This window comes from Dryobates pubescens, chromosome 25 (genome assembly GCF_014839835.1).
Source record: "Dryobates pubescens isolate bDryPub1 chromosome 25, bDryPub1.pri, whole genome shotgun sequence".
Classification (NCBI taxonomy): domain Eukaryota; kingdom Metazoa; phylum Chordata; class Aves; order Piciformes; family Picidae; genus Dryobates; species Dryobates pubescens.
The window spans coordinates 10,382,365-10,396,721 of NC_071636.1; the positions used below are offsets into that span (position 1 = coordinate 10,382,365).

At 38.1% G+C, this 14,357-nt stretch overlaps 1 protein-coding gene across 2 annotated transcripts in view; it reads right to left on the reverse strand.

The window, feature by feature from the left end:
- The window catches only part of TMEM132D (transmembrane protein 132D), a 283,554-nt gene that overhangs the window by 237,194 nt on the left and 32,003 nt on the right, over positions 1-14,357 (reverse strand). The window contains exon 1 of one of the 2 annotated variants that reach the window (XM_054173067.1): positions 13,735-13,769. The exons of the other annotated variant lie outside the window; for it this stretch is intronic. Within the exon in view, the coding sequence (XP_054029042.1) occupies positions 13,735-13,738 (4 nt within the window). The 5' untranslated portion in view covers positions 13,739-13,769. Of the gene's footprint in view, positions 1-13,734; positions 13,770-14,357 lie in introns of those variants that run through there. 2 annotated transcript variants of the gene reach the window in all.

Here is a 14,357-nt window from a genome sequence, read left to right on the forward strand (position 1 = left end):
AAATATCTGAGGACACTAAGATCTCTGAAGAATGGTTTCAGTTGTGCCTCACTAAACTCTACACTAAGCGCTAGAATAATGATTTTCAGCTGGCTCTACTAGGATTTCATCAGAAGATAAGTGAGAAAAGAAAAAAAAATGTGGTACATTTGGTATTAGCTAAAGCTCTGATATGAATTGTAAAGATATTCAACTTCATCAGGACAGATAGGAGTCTTAGGTATTGTGTACCATACGATAGGAGATAGCGCAGATATTGGACCTACAGGAGTTCTAATACTGCCCATTTCCTGTTCTGGAGTGACAGACAATTAAAAGACCACAACAAAGTAGTGCAGAAGTATTTATGTTGTCTTTAAAATAATTCCATAACATTCACCAATAAGGCAAATGTGAAATACATTCTTTTCTTTAGTAAGCACTGTAGATTTGCTGAGCATCAGCTCCTGGGGTGTGCATGTACATATATATACACAAACACTCCCATCATAAACATGCTAAGTAATATGCAGAATTAAATCATTATCCAAAGTATAGTCTTGCATGGGAGAAGAAATCCAAACCAGTCGCTATCACTCCGTCTTATCTACACAACCAGCAGTCTGCTTTTTGTCAGTGAAGACTGTGAAAAGTAAAGCAAAGCACAACTCCTTTAATAATACTGCTTTTGAAGCTACTTGTCCTGCCTGTGACTTTCGTGACAAGAGATCTCAGTGCCATTCAGTGCCATGCAGCTTGGCTGTGGCTAAATTTATTCCAAGAAAGCCGAGAGTGAATCCACTAATTCAAAAGCTTAGTTGGCATAAGGGAAGATCAAAATCAGACAAGCAGAACGTTAGAGCTGACAGTGCTCCATGATCATACTCGGAGTCATTTCTCCACATCTTACACTATTTATATAATTTATGATCTGATTTAAGTGCAGCTCCAAACAATGGAATTTTTCTAGGCTTGCCAGTGTTTGATCGCTGCATCCCCAGAGAATGTAAGAAATCCCATCACAAATCAAATCTGAACAGTTTTTAAATCTCAAACCTAAAACTATGGGAAAGCACAGTGAAGATCCAGAAACCAACAACTCCCCTCTGCTTCAACCTTAACTAGGATGGCCTCTTAGCATTAGTATTCTGCATTCATAAGAAGTCAGTGAACTAAAAGAAAACAATGGCTGAAGACAAAGAATCTAATCAAAGCTACACACCATAGGGGCTTTGTTTCAGGGACAGTGTCTCTTGAATAAAATGCAGCTCAATTCACATCATCACTTCAAGCACTTAATGATTTTCAGTCTTTTACGGTGCAGATCAATTAGCTCATCACTGTACTATGGTGAGATTAAGTTTAAGTAAAGTTGCTATCCTGTGTTCATTAGACTGTAAGAAGGTAATGTCCCTGAGCAATTTCCAGCGTGCAGGTACCAGCAGCATTCATTACTGACCAGAGGCAGAAGACAACCAGTGAAAGAATGTTTCCCTCATGACAGTGTTCCAGCAATCTGTTGAAGTCGCATGTTTTGTGCCAATAACAAAGCCAAGCAATATTTCTATTAAATAAAGGAAAACACAGTAAAAATCAAGCTATGTCTTCCTATACCCCAGTGAAAACTTTATACTAATGGAAAAAATAAATGCATAGTATATTTCTCTTTACAGCTCTCATACACAGAGGCCGCATATATCCGGCTGAAAAATATACAGTAGTGCTTACCAAGTACAGGCACAGAAATGAGCCTATCACGAGTAGAGGAGCACTTAATAATGCATAGCACACACTTCTGTCTGCAAGTAAAATTGAAATGAAAAGAACTAAAGAAGGCAAATGTATCACAATTAGGTGAAAGAATAATAAATGTCCTTCTTAAATTATTTTAACATTCCTCTGAAAACTTTATCTTGCACAATTCGGCAAGAAATTTCAGAGAGGTTGTCACATTTTTTGACCTTTCTTGGCAGTGTTACTTTCCTGATCAAGGTGTCAGCATAAACTGGTAACTAGTTCCATTCATATGAGTAATGTCCATTGTAAAGTTTGGGCTGCACTGTAACGCCAAACTTGAATTACCGTCTGTGAAAAGAGTAGATTCAGCACATCTCATTTATGTGCTTATCTAAACAGGAGGCAGCCACACAATGCAATTTAGTGTATACAGCAGTTTTCTAAGAGAGGAAACTCTTCACTGAGTAGCTTTTACTCAAAAGGTTTCTGCAGCTTGAAATCTGAACACTTTGTACTGCAGAAGAACTTAATTTTCTGGGGCACAAGTTCTCACTGACACAGGTGGTCTTATAGGTGAATTTACACAGTCCTTTATGCTCTCAAATGGGAAGCAGAAGAAATGACCATATAGGCAAAGATGTTACAAAAGGCTTCACTTAATCTGAGATTTGTGGGAGTAAGGCTCCAGTCTAAACATCAAAAGCTAAGTTCAAAGTCCTACAGAAATAGGATCTGTGGATGACAGGGTGTAACTCCAGGAGTTGCCCTGCCCAGTTAGACACATCACGACCGGAATTCTTACGCAGTCATTACACTGCACCATTTATCTTGCTTAGTGTCTCTGAGTAATGGAGAGAACACAGACATTGACAGACTACAGAAGATTCATTACCTTGGCCACTGAGGAGGGGAGTAAGAACAAACACAACTCTTTTCATCTCACTTTGACAGAATGGCAGGGGAATAAGTAAAACACGGTCGATACACTCCTGGGAATACTTGACTGTCGGCTTGCTAAGAAGCAAGCACACTTTTTGCCTTAGGCTGGAAAAGCAGCTCTTAATTGGAGTCAGATTGTGACCACCACACTCACCAAGTAGGGTACTCACAAAGCAGGGGCTTACTTCAATGGATGTCAGCCAGACCCCTTGAGAAGTGAGGTTCCAGTCTATTCTGATTTCTTCAGAGTTCAGTGGTATTTCCCCCACTTTTGGGCACTTTGCACATGAACATGAAGTGTGCTAGACTGCTGTAAGTCCTCTCTTTACCCCAGTGTTAAGCCCTACGTTAACCTCAGCAATAGGTTTCACCAGTGAAATGGGTGCATGAGCTCTCCTTGATACCTTTGTCTGGAGGTCTTCACTCATCATTGGGGATGTGCCTGTTTCCAAACTGTTCAAACCTGTCACTTTTGATCCATTATTTTGTCATAGGAAGACCCATCAAGATGCAAACAACACAGAAAATCAAGATACTGTCTCTGTGTAAAGGAGGTACAACATAAATAGATTGTGACTTCATAATGTTTAGACTCAGGCTGACAAACTGTAGCAGGATACAGGATGGTTAAATTTCATTGAATTAAAGGGACACAGTAGAATTCAGGCCAAAACTGAAACACTAGTTCTGTTTACTTTGGGAGGAAGCAGAACATAATGGAAACATCGTGAGCAATGAGATTGTGCAGATTTGTGGTCCTTACTCCAATGATCAGAACAAGAGGAGTTCATAAGGAAAGAGCTGAACAATAACTATAATATTCAAAAAGAAATGCACAACATCCAACAAAGTGTTGACACCACATAACCCACAAAGACAGAAGAAACAGAGCTTTGTAGTGGGAATCACTACACAGAGATGTAAATTTTCTTTCTATTGAATTTGGCATTCTATTATTTGAATGTTTGATTTCCTTTCCTGGTCCATGCAGATCTCCATAGGTGCACAGCTGTACAACTACTACTACTGAAACCCTCTAGCTGGGCAGGTTCACAGAAGCTCAGCTTGAACTATCTGACATAATGAGGTACTAGGAGGTCTTGTTCAGTTGCATAAAGGAGTTGGCAACAAGGATACCTAAGAAGTACTAAAGGCAGCACTTGGAGGTGCTAACAGAAATGTCCCAAGAAACAACTGCATGAGGAAAAATTTTTAACTGAAGTCTCTTCTGTCCCCATTTAAGTTAATAATAAAGGGACAACACAATGAAATAAGCCTCTTAGAATAAGATGTGGTGTAAGCAAACTGCACTAATTTGCACATAATGGTAGTACACAACATATTTACAAACACATTGACCCAAGAGAAATCCTGTTTTAGAAAGGAGTGGTTAAACTGAAAAGCTAACCTGGTTTCCAAATCTCATACACAGAAGCACTCTTTCAGTGTTGAAAATAATCAGATGTACATTTATTTAATGATCCACTAAGTCAAGAAGCCCCTGAGTGTCAGTAAATGCCATCCTGGGTGGGGATGCTCACTCTGACTCCTTGGAATATGACAAATTACTCTGTTAGCTGTGTAGAGCACTTAGAAACTTTGAGTCCCTGTCACAGATTCTGCTGTTGCTAGCATTCTACTGCACAAACCAAGGCTAATTAATGAAGAAAGCATGAGCTGGATCATATTTAAAGGTGTACAGGTAGACAAATATATTTTATACATGCTGGAAAAATTCAACAGATTAAAAGGATAAAACCCACCACAAGCCAGCATGCAGTGGCAATCTGTCAAAGGTGCTCTGACTTTGTTACACCCCCCCAAAGTTTCACTCCCATTGTGTTTCAGCCATGCACATAGCATAGGGAGATTTCAAAGCAGGCTACAAAAAACATTTTCTTGGCAGAGATCCATGTTATGTTTGATTTCACTGTAACATTCTGATTTTAACAATACCATGGATAATAAATGAATATGTTTCACAACTTGGTAAGATAACGAAAATGCCAGCATCCACCTAATGAGCCTTATAATTGAGTTGTAATGAATTTTATGTAGTGCTGTGCTACTTGGATGGTGCAAGGGGCACTGGAAAAGATATTTAAGAGAGAACAGTTCTAACACCTTAGTTTACAAAAAGAAGGGATAAAAGTAATGGCTAGTTTACTCACACAGTTGTTATTCCTGACAGCATTCAATTTAAGCCAATGAGATTACTCAAGTGAGTAAATCTGTCACAGAAATAGGGCTGCAGGAATAAGCTCCAAGAGGTAACAGTGATGATATTGAGAAAGCTTTTCTTTGTGCAGTATCTAGCTAAAACTGTGTAATGCATTCCTGTGAAGAAGTGGTTTGCTCTTACATGACATGAAAGCCTGGGAGTTCTGAAAAAGCTAATATCCACTGCAAAAAATATTTTCTACTGAGCAGGACTCAGACATAAAGGCAAGAAAAGTCAAGTCTCTGATCTTTTACTTGTTTTCTCTCTCTGTTTGATGAACATTATTCCATTTGGATTTCAACTGGTAAAGCAACTAAAACTGAAATTAGGTCAATGAAATAAAAGAAATACTCATAGATTCCTAACTTGCTGATAAGTATTTTACAAGGAGGAACAGCAGATGACAATTAACAAATAACATGTTTTCACACTAAATGCTACTTGAATTTAAACACCAGCAGCACTTGTGTGAGTATCCAGAACATTCATTTAATGACTTAAGAACAGTGGAAGGTTTTGACACATACAATCAAAAAAACCAACCATAGTCTGATCCAAATCTCTACACAGCAAATTAAAAAAGCTCCAGAGGACTTCATCATCTTCAGATCAGCTTCCCTGTCTAGAATTTGTGCCATGATATGAGCCAAGACAACAACTGATAGTCACAGAAGTACTCGATGTACTCACTACTTTGCAGAGAATTTCTGTGACACCAAATTGTGGCATGAGTAAGAATCTGAGCTGACCCAGAGAGGCAAAGCCAGGATTGGTACAACAGGTGTTATTATGAGCTCTGTTGGGACAGCGTCTGAAAGAAAGGCTTTGTTTCCATTTTGTAAGGAAGGAATTGTGCCTTACTGCCAGTAAAGCCTCATTGTACAGCAACAAAATATTCAAATACCAGGATTTGGTAGTCAAGTGACATTCACGTACCTTGACATTCCCAGTGCATGCACTAAATTAACACCAAAATCTTCCCACTGACACTATCTGTTATATCATACAGAAGATCCATTCCTGCAGGTTATGAATAGAGTACAGTTGGCTCTACTCCGTTCTCCTATTTTTTACAAGCCTGATGCTTGTACAACCTGGCAGCTTTTTAGCTCAATCATATAAATGTCTTAATACCCTGCATTGATCTGGAATCAACACAGTTGCCGACACATGGATAAAAAGCGTCTAGAGAATTTGTTGGTTGTTATTTCAAGCTGTTTATTATTCCTTGAGGACTCATATGAACACTCAGAACTATCATGCCTGCATTAATACTGCTCTCCTACACCTCTGGGTACAGTAACACTGTACATTAAAGATGCTTTAGAAAATTGTTTGCGAGTTGATATTGCACTGGGATTACTTTGTATGGTCTGCGGCTTTGCACTAAATAAATACTGGAAAATTGCACGCTGTGATGTAGGGAGTTTCAACTCTTCAGTCTGGCCTCTGGAATACAGTTAAGAACAAAAATAAATCATTGATATTTACCAAGTTATATTTTAAAGCCTGGATTTGGCAGACCTGCAATTAAAAAGAAAAAAAGACTCAAGGAACATTAGTAATGCTATACGTACAGGCTAGCACTGCAAAATGATCACTCACATGGTGAAGGAGCATTCTCTGAGCTGTTCCTGTTGCCCATATCAAGGCAGAGATCTCCAATTTTATCACTCTGGTGCAGTATGACAAAGAACTGTGCAAAAAGCCACCACAGAGAAAGAGAGCAAAATGAGATTCAAGAGAGAGCAACCAAAACCTCTTTGCTGGGCTACTTCTGATCTAGAGTGAGACCATCAGCCACTGTTATGCAAAAAAAAGTTTAAGTCATGAAATCGTGCAACAGGAAAAATCCTATCAGGTGGAAAAGGTTCTGTTGCTCTTCGGGAAAAAAAAAAAGCAGCAGCAAGGGTGGGAACAAAAATGAATTCCATTACAAAAGCAAATACCATCATTATTATTGATGATAATATTTTCAAAGCTATGTGCAGTTGAGAACAAATCAAATGCCTCCTATGTTTGGAATTAAAACAACAGAGAACTTAAATTAACAGTTATATATCATCTGAAAGTGAACTTCTTTATTACGAGTTCTAGCTAGTATCACATAATCTATGATACAATTATATAACACATTATGCAAACCACACAACTACAGTCTATAAATTATGACTGTCAAAAGCCAGCAAAAGCATGCAGTTGGCACTAATACTGCAGTTGTGCATTGTCAGCTGTGGTTCACTGTGCAAAATGTCTTACTTCATTCATCTCAGAATCGTCTAAGTCTCATGTGTTTCAGTTCCTTTATAAAAAGACAGCCACAGGTATCTTCTATGATCCATTTAAAGCAATCTGCTTTTTAGCTACTGCTGCTCCTTCTGCATGGCTCTCTGCTAGTTATTTCCAGTACACTTATTAGAGTTTTAAGAAATTTATTTAATAAACTTCCCACTCAGTTTAATATGCAAGTGCTCTATTAACTGCCGCTGCAATTTACTGACTGCATCTTTGGAAATATCCTGAATAATTCTTAAATTCCTATGATAATGTCCCCAGCCAAATCAACTTGAAACCTAAAGCCAATCTCAAGAGATCAGTTTGTTGTTTTGTAATCCGCTCTCCCCAAAGTGAGGGGGATATTTATTATGAGCAAAATGCCCACAGACAATTCACTGGCTGGACAAGGCAAAATGCTTTAGAAAGTCAGCAAAAGATTTCATTCTAAAGAATTTAGCTCTTCTGGCTTGAGGATTTTTAAGAATAATTAACTGAAGCTGTAAAATTCTAAGCTATTTCATATTCCCAATCCAGAATCTTTCCATTTTTTAAGTGCTCAGATTATTGTTTTTGACTAGAAGCCATTATACTGATTGCTTATTATTTTCTATATCCATCCTATCTCCATATTACATTATATATGCATGAACCCACGTAGTAAGTAGAGAGATACTATATCCACATGTCTATCTAGACTATTATTAATCATATAAAGGGGGAAATTAAAATAATTGGCCAGCTGTTATTAAAATGTCGAAGTCATTTTATCACCTAATAAAGAATAAAGAACCTACTATGTGGTTGTTAATATACAGTAGAAGGAAAATTACTGCTTCAGGTATGGAAAAGATTGCAATTCCAAGCCTTTGGAAGGTCAGTTTGCCAATAACATTGTTGAAGAATTGAGTATTAAGGATCACATCCATCATTTCTTCCATACTTCGTCTGACCAAAAAATTATTAGCAATAAAACTCAATGCCTTGAGCAAGCAGATGGAGTAAAGAGCATAAAAATGATCCAGTACAACAACAGTATTACTTTACATAATTACAACACTTAACATTAAGCATTTGAAAGAAATCTGCAATACCAGTTAACTTTTTGAAACAATGAAGCATCAGATCTAGTTTCAAGATCAGGAGGCAAAGCAAGCAACTGTCTTATAAATCACGTAAAGAGTGCAGCAACTCCTGGGGCTTACACTAAATCTCTGTCTAGTACAAGGGTCAGATCTTACTTGACTTTTACAACAGTGAGACTGCTTCCATAGAAAATTTTCTGTGACCATCAGTTGACTTTGCCTGGATGTAAGCCCAGATGATAGAAAGGTTTTCCATAGAGGTGTCTGGAAAAGTGATTCTATATTAGTTTTCTCTTCCTAGCCATAAATTACATTTTTAAAATTTTCAGTGTGTCTCTCTTTCAGAACAGATTTCCCATTTCCCACTCATGGCTGGATATTTTACACCTCTTCCATATATCACATTCTCGTCTTTAAATTTCAGTATCCTGTTTGAGAGTCCACAGCAAGACACAATCAAATTAGCTTCAACTGTCTGCAGGACCTACTGGAGATGATGCTGGGAAAAAATAAATAAATAAAAGGAAACCCAGTATTTTCAAGCTCAATGCAGACAAAACAAGAAATATTATGCATAAAGGGGGTACTCCAGAAATTCAGAGGAGAAAGACATATCAAAAACTGAATGAAAACAATGTTAATATGCAAACGAGAAGAACTTCATCATTCATCATTGGAATGTGCTGCCCAGAGAGGTGGTGGAGTCACCATCCCTGGAGGTGTTCAAGAGGGGATTGGATGTGGCACTTGGTGCCATGGTTTAGTCATGAGGTCTGTGGTGACAGGTTGGACTTGATGATCTTTGAGGTCTCTTCTAACCTTGGTGATACTGTGATACTATAACTTTTCCTCCTCCCCCTCACAAAGAGAAGGTTTTGTTTCATTTTGTTTTCACTTAGTTACAGTGCTTAACGAATTAAAGTCGTAACAGGACTAGTAATAAAGTAATTGGAAAAATACTGAAAAGCCAAAACGTGTTCTCCCAAAAATATGAGCAAAAACATGCTGCAAAATGACTCTTAAGTTGCACGTGTATCCAACATAGGTATCAACACCAAAAAGTACCTGAAGAGCTGTTCCCTAACCCCCCAGCCAATTATTTGTAGAGGCTGAAATTAAACATGAAGCAATCCATTAAAGGAGAACAAATCAACTTGTTTGTCTTAAATGCTCAGATGTTACACAGCCCTTTCGCACTCCCATAATTTCTGCAAAAAAACCACCCATCTTTCATAGCTTTCCAGACATGCTGAGAATGGAGAGGGGTGACTGCTGTTCACAGCTCTCACACATAAATCTGGGATGACAGACAGTTAGCCAGAACTCCCACTCTTCTGCTGATTCCTCCTCAAAATCTTCCATTTGGTTTTTTGTTAATGCTTCTCTACCCTTCGCAGTTGTTCGGAATGCTGCGTGTTTAATTTCAACTGCAACTTCCTAATGTTCGAGAGCATGCCTTATCTATGTTTGTAAAGCACAGCATAAATTAACAGGATTATGCACTTATTGCTAATAATAATAATTAGTATTTACCCAGCAGAACAGAAGCTCAGATACAACTTTCAATTTTGGAAGGCCCTGCTGTTTTACCAGAATCCCAATGGGCTGACACAGGGCAAATATGCTAGAAAACTATTTCATGATCTTAACAGAAGCAAACTCTTTGGTCAACATGAAAATACCCTCACAACTTTGGGAATGATGGTTATCCCCCACAAGATTTAGAAATATGCATGCAGGACTGTGGTGGGTTGACCATGGCAAGCTGCCAGACACCCACCCAGCCACTCTCTCACTTGTCCTCCCCTCACATGGAAGAGAAAACGAGACAAAAAGCTCATGGGCTGATATAAAGACAGGGAGGACACCACTGGCAAAACAGACTTGACTTGGGGGAAAGTGATCTAATTTGTTGGCAATTAAAATAGATTTAGATAGTGAAAACCAGACAAATTAGAGCAACACCTTCCCCATCCTCAACTATTTTTCCAGTCACAAATTCACACCCTTCTTCATACAAGCAAATTAGTTCATGTAAGCAAGTTTCCTTGTTTTCACTTTTCCACTTCATAACGTCTAACAATATACAAGTGGATATTCAAACACCCGATCATGGTGACTAAGGGAAACATTTGAAAACTAAGTTAATACAATGAACTTACAGCTCCTCTATTCTCTTCCTAAAAAGTAATCATACTGCTGTTAAGAGTGTAGGATAGTTTCTAACTGTTCAAGCATATAAAAAAGCACCATTTTGTAGTATTCAGAATTATTTATCAAAAGAACTAAATTATGCAATTAATATTTGTGTTGGGCTTCTGTAGACCTATGAACTTGAAAAGAGTATAGGTTTGTGGCGAGGTTTTACTCCATAGCAATTTCGTATTACAATAATGTGTTGAAGGAGACTGGATAAAGTGCTTCAATGTTTTAGATTAAATAAATAAGGCAGCAGGTACTGAAATAGCTTTTCTATCTTAGAGATCACTTCTCCACCTACGCCTCACCATGGAGAAAGATGTCCTTGAAGACAAATGTACTCCAAAGCGAAACATGTTATTTGCAAAAATATTGTACAGCTCTTTCCTAATTGGTCATCATTACCTTTGGATGAGCAATTCTTTTCTCAGGAGCTAAAAACTAGGGGTGGAGTTACAAGAAAACCTTGGGTTTATCCTTCTTTTAGAACCTTGGAAGAAATACACATCAAGAGAGTATGTTTTTTTCCACCATTTTGTCATAATATGTTTTTACATTCTTATAATGGCTCAAAAATCCTACTGGAATTAAGACACAAGCCTGAAGTGAAAGCTTTGGTGAGAGAAACTGAGTAACTGAAACACACCACACTTGTATGTTGCATGTAAAATGCATCTATACAATCATACTTTGGTATTAGATTGCTTGGGCTTTTCAGAGACAGACTGAAAATTTGTGGAGGGACAGAAGGAGATATCCATCCACATTTATGCAGGACCTATGAAAGATGTGATATATAAGGCTTCTTGATTCCCCCATAGCTTACTTGCATGTCATGGAGCTTTCATTCTTATCTTTATCACAGACATTAAGAGTGACCTAAATGCAGAGAAGGAACCAATTCAGGGAAGCAGCAGAAGGCAAGATATTAGGGTCAAGTCCCCAGCATAGCTGGATTTTGCTGACTTTGTTGGGGAACTCTTTCAGTTGAGCCCAAGAAGGAAATACATACTTGGGAGTAAATATCTGTACTCAAGTTTGCAGATACCACATTTTTGTGTGTCTATCTACACAGTCCAGAAATAAAGTCCCTAACTAAACAGTGTAATCTGACTTTGTGTTCCTGTAACATCCCTTGTTTGAGGACGCTGAAGGCATTATGATAAATACTGTTGTTACAACAAACTTTGCAGAAAAAAAAATAAATAAAAAGAAGCCAAACTGACAACAGAGATTTTCTTTGTCCTTCTCTAATTTTTCCTTCCATTCAAAACATCAAAGAAAAAATAAATAAATCCACAAACAAAGCAATTGCAGCTCTAATATTTTGGTCTGTAGTCTCAGGCTGGTTTGTTCCTGTCTTGGAAAGAAGGAATTGCAATAACTTACACAGAAATATTAAGGATTCATTTTTATTTGTCTTTAGATATAAACCTTAAGGACTCATATATGTTCAGGGTTTCCTCCACAAACACAGAAAGGTGAAGTGTTTTTAATAAACGGAAGTGGGATTCATAGTTAAATCCATAACTTCTCAAAAGCACCAAATACCCTGAGATTGACTATTCTGCCACAGCAATCCTTCAGATGCAGAATATGCCATACTTTTATTTTTACCTATTGGTATTACTGCACAAAGCTTTCCAGCCTTTGAGAGCAGGCTGTTCATGATAGCCCTTGGTAAAATGGGCAGAAATGCTGTGTTGCTGCATGAATGATCGCATCTGTTAGAAGGGATTTTCTGTGTAAGGAGGAAATAGGCATGACACACAGATGGACAGACTGTAGAGGGAGAAAATCCGAATCTGCTCTGCAGAGATTCCACAAACCAAGTAACACTGCACAGAAGAGGAGACATACATTCAGATCAACCACACTTCTTCAAAGAGCCTTTAAACGGGAGAAAAACCTTCTCAAATTTCAAGTATAGTCAGTGTTATGAGAGATTCTTCACAGCCTCACAGGGAAAGGAAAAACAAATGGGCGAGAAAAGATTTTGAGCTGTACTGTCTCAGTCTCACTAATACCCCATGCTGCCAGAAGCAGTAAATCCATGAACTGACTTCAGCATATCCTGTAAGAGCTTCCCAATGGCTGAAGTTTCAGACATGGTGGTACCTACATGATCTAGAAGAAAGCCAGTTCGGGTTTGCCTATTTATGCTGCAATCAGGCCTCTATTTGTAGCTTCACTGTACTACAACTGCACCGAAGTAACTCTATTTCTAATAATAATAGTGAAGACTGAAGTACTCCACATAGATCAGCAAAGGGACTATCATCCTCTAATACATTATGAATACTTTTTCTAATTATATTGGAGTGGGGCTTTTTTTGCCTCATAATCCTCTTTCTAATAGATCTGGAGCTCCCAGAAAAGAATCTCTGGCAAGATTCTTTCCATTTAAATACACATATGTAGAAACAGAGAACACATTTATTAAGAACAACATATGTAAAAAGTGCTTGCCACATCCCCTACATGGTTAAAAGGAAATATTCATGAAGAAAGGTGCCATATATTTGTTTATATTCATGTTAATATCTTGCTAACTAATGATAAATGCATGATAATTTATTCTAAGTGAAATGAAGTGTGCCATAAAGACAGACTGTGCAATAAAAGCTTCTGTTCACACGGGTTTAGAGCATGTGCATTAATAACCATGGATCTCGACTGCAGTGAAAATGATTGCATGAGCGATACGTTAAGGCAGATTGGGATGGGAGAACACAAAGTATCAGGGGGTTATCTAAAATGCTGTGCAAGCCCTGGAGTCTGTCAAGCTACCATTCCCAGAGTTTCAAGGCCAACAATTGCAAACCATATAATTATTTCTCCCTCTCTTCACAAATATGCTTTCCAGTTTACAATGACATGCTTTTTAAAAGCTGCACACATGGCAAGGTTTTGCACAGTGCATAATGTCAGTCCTCTCTCCTCAGAAATGGTGATAAGGACTCCACGAGAGGGTGAGTGGCCATGACTAGCTGTGTTCCTTAGCTCAGAGAGTCATGAATTAAAACATGCACTCTTGTTCACCTTAGGCTTCATCTCTTCAGTGCTGTTATTTTATTCTGAACATACACATCATCACCGAGACAGGGATGACTGTGTGTCTCACATGATACTCTAGCTGTGGCTCAACACCATCTTCTTCAGGCTCTTTTTGTTGTATTAAAAAAGGGGAAGGTGTCTTAAGCTGCTATGTTTGGAATGTCTCCCAGATTCATGCATGAATTCTAGGTAACTAGAAAATTTCCTTTATTCTCAGCAAAATTCCACAGTATCTTCACTCACCCATCAGAATCCTTCCAGTGCAGCAGACTTAGCAGATACGGAAAACTGAATCCATTACTACCGACAACAAACTCCACAACATTTCTTTCCACAAATAATCATACATGGAGAGAGGATGCCATCTCTCCTTATGCTTAGTAGCCCCCAGTTGCCTCTGGCATTGTTCAACAGAAGGATGTCAGAATACTTCTTGTCTCTACAATTCTTCTTCCTATAATAAGGATTTGTGAAACACTGGAAAGCAAACACAAGACTGAAGTTATTTCCTTTCCCTAAAGAGATAAAAATGGGCAAGTCCATGTCAGGGAAATTTAAGTTTAAATTTGGAATGAAGTGAGGCTAACACAGCTGTCATGAAGCAAGCTGCAACTATCAAAGTTATTTTTTAAATCAAAAATAACCTTCACACCCCTCTTCTTTCTTTTTTCCTTCTCTGTACCTTAGCCCAGAGAAAATTGCACAGAGCAAAATGACAAGGTACAAAACGGCACAAAACACAGCAGGAAAAGTTAAACGCAGATTTTCATTATACAAAAGATATAGATTTTATATGGCTCTTTTCCATCTTGCACACTCCTTTCAGTACACAGTAAGAATATATTTTCTCATGACCTTTGTGAGCA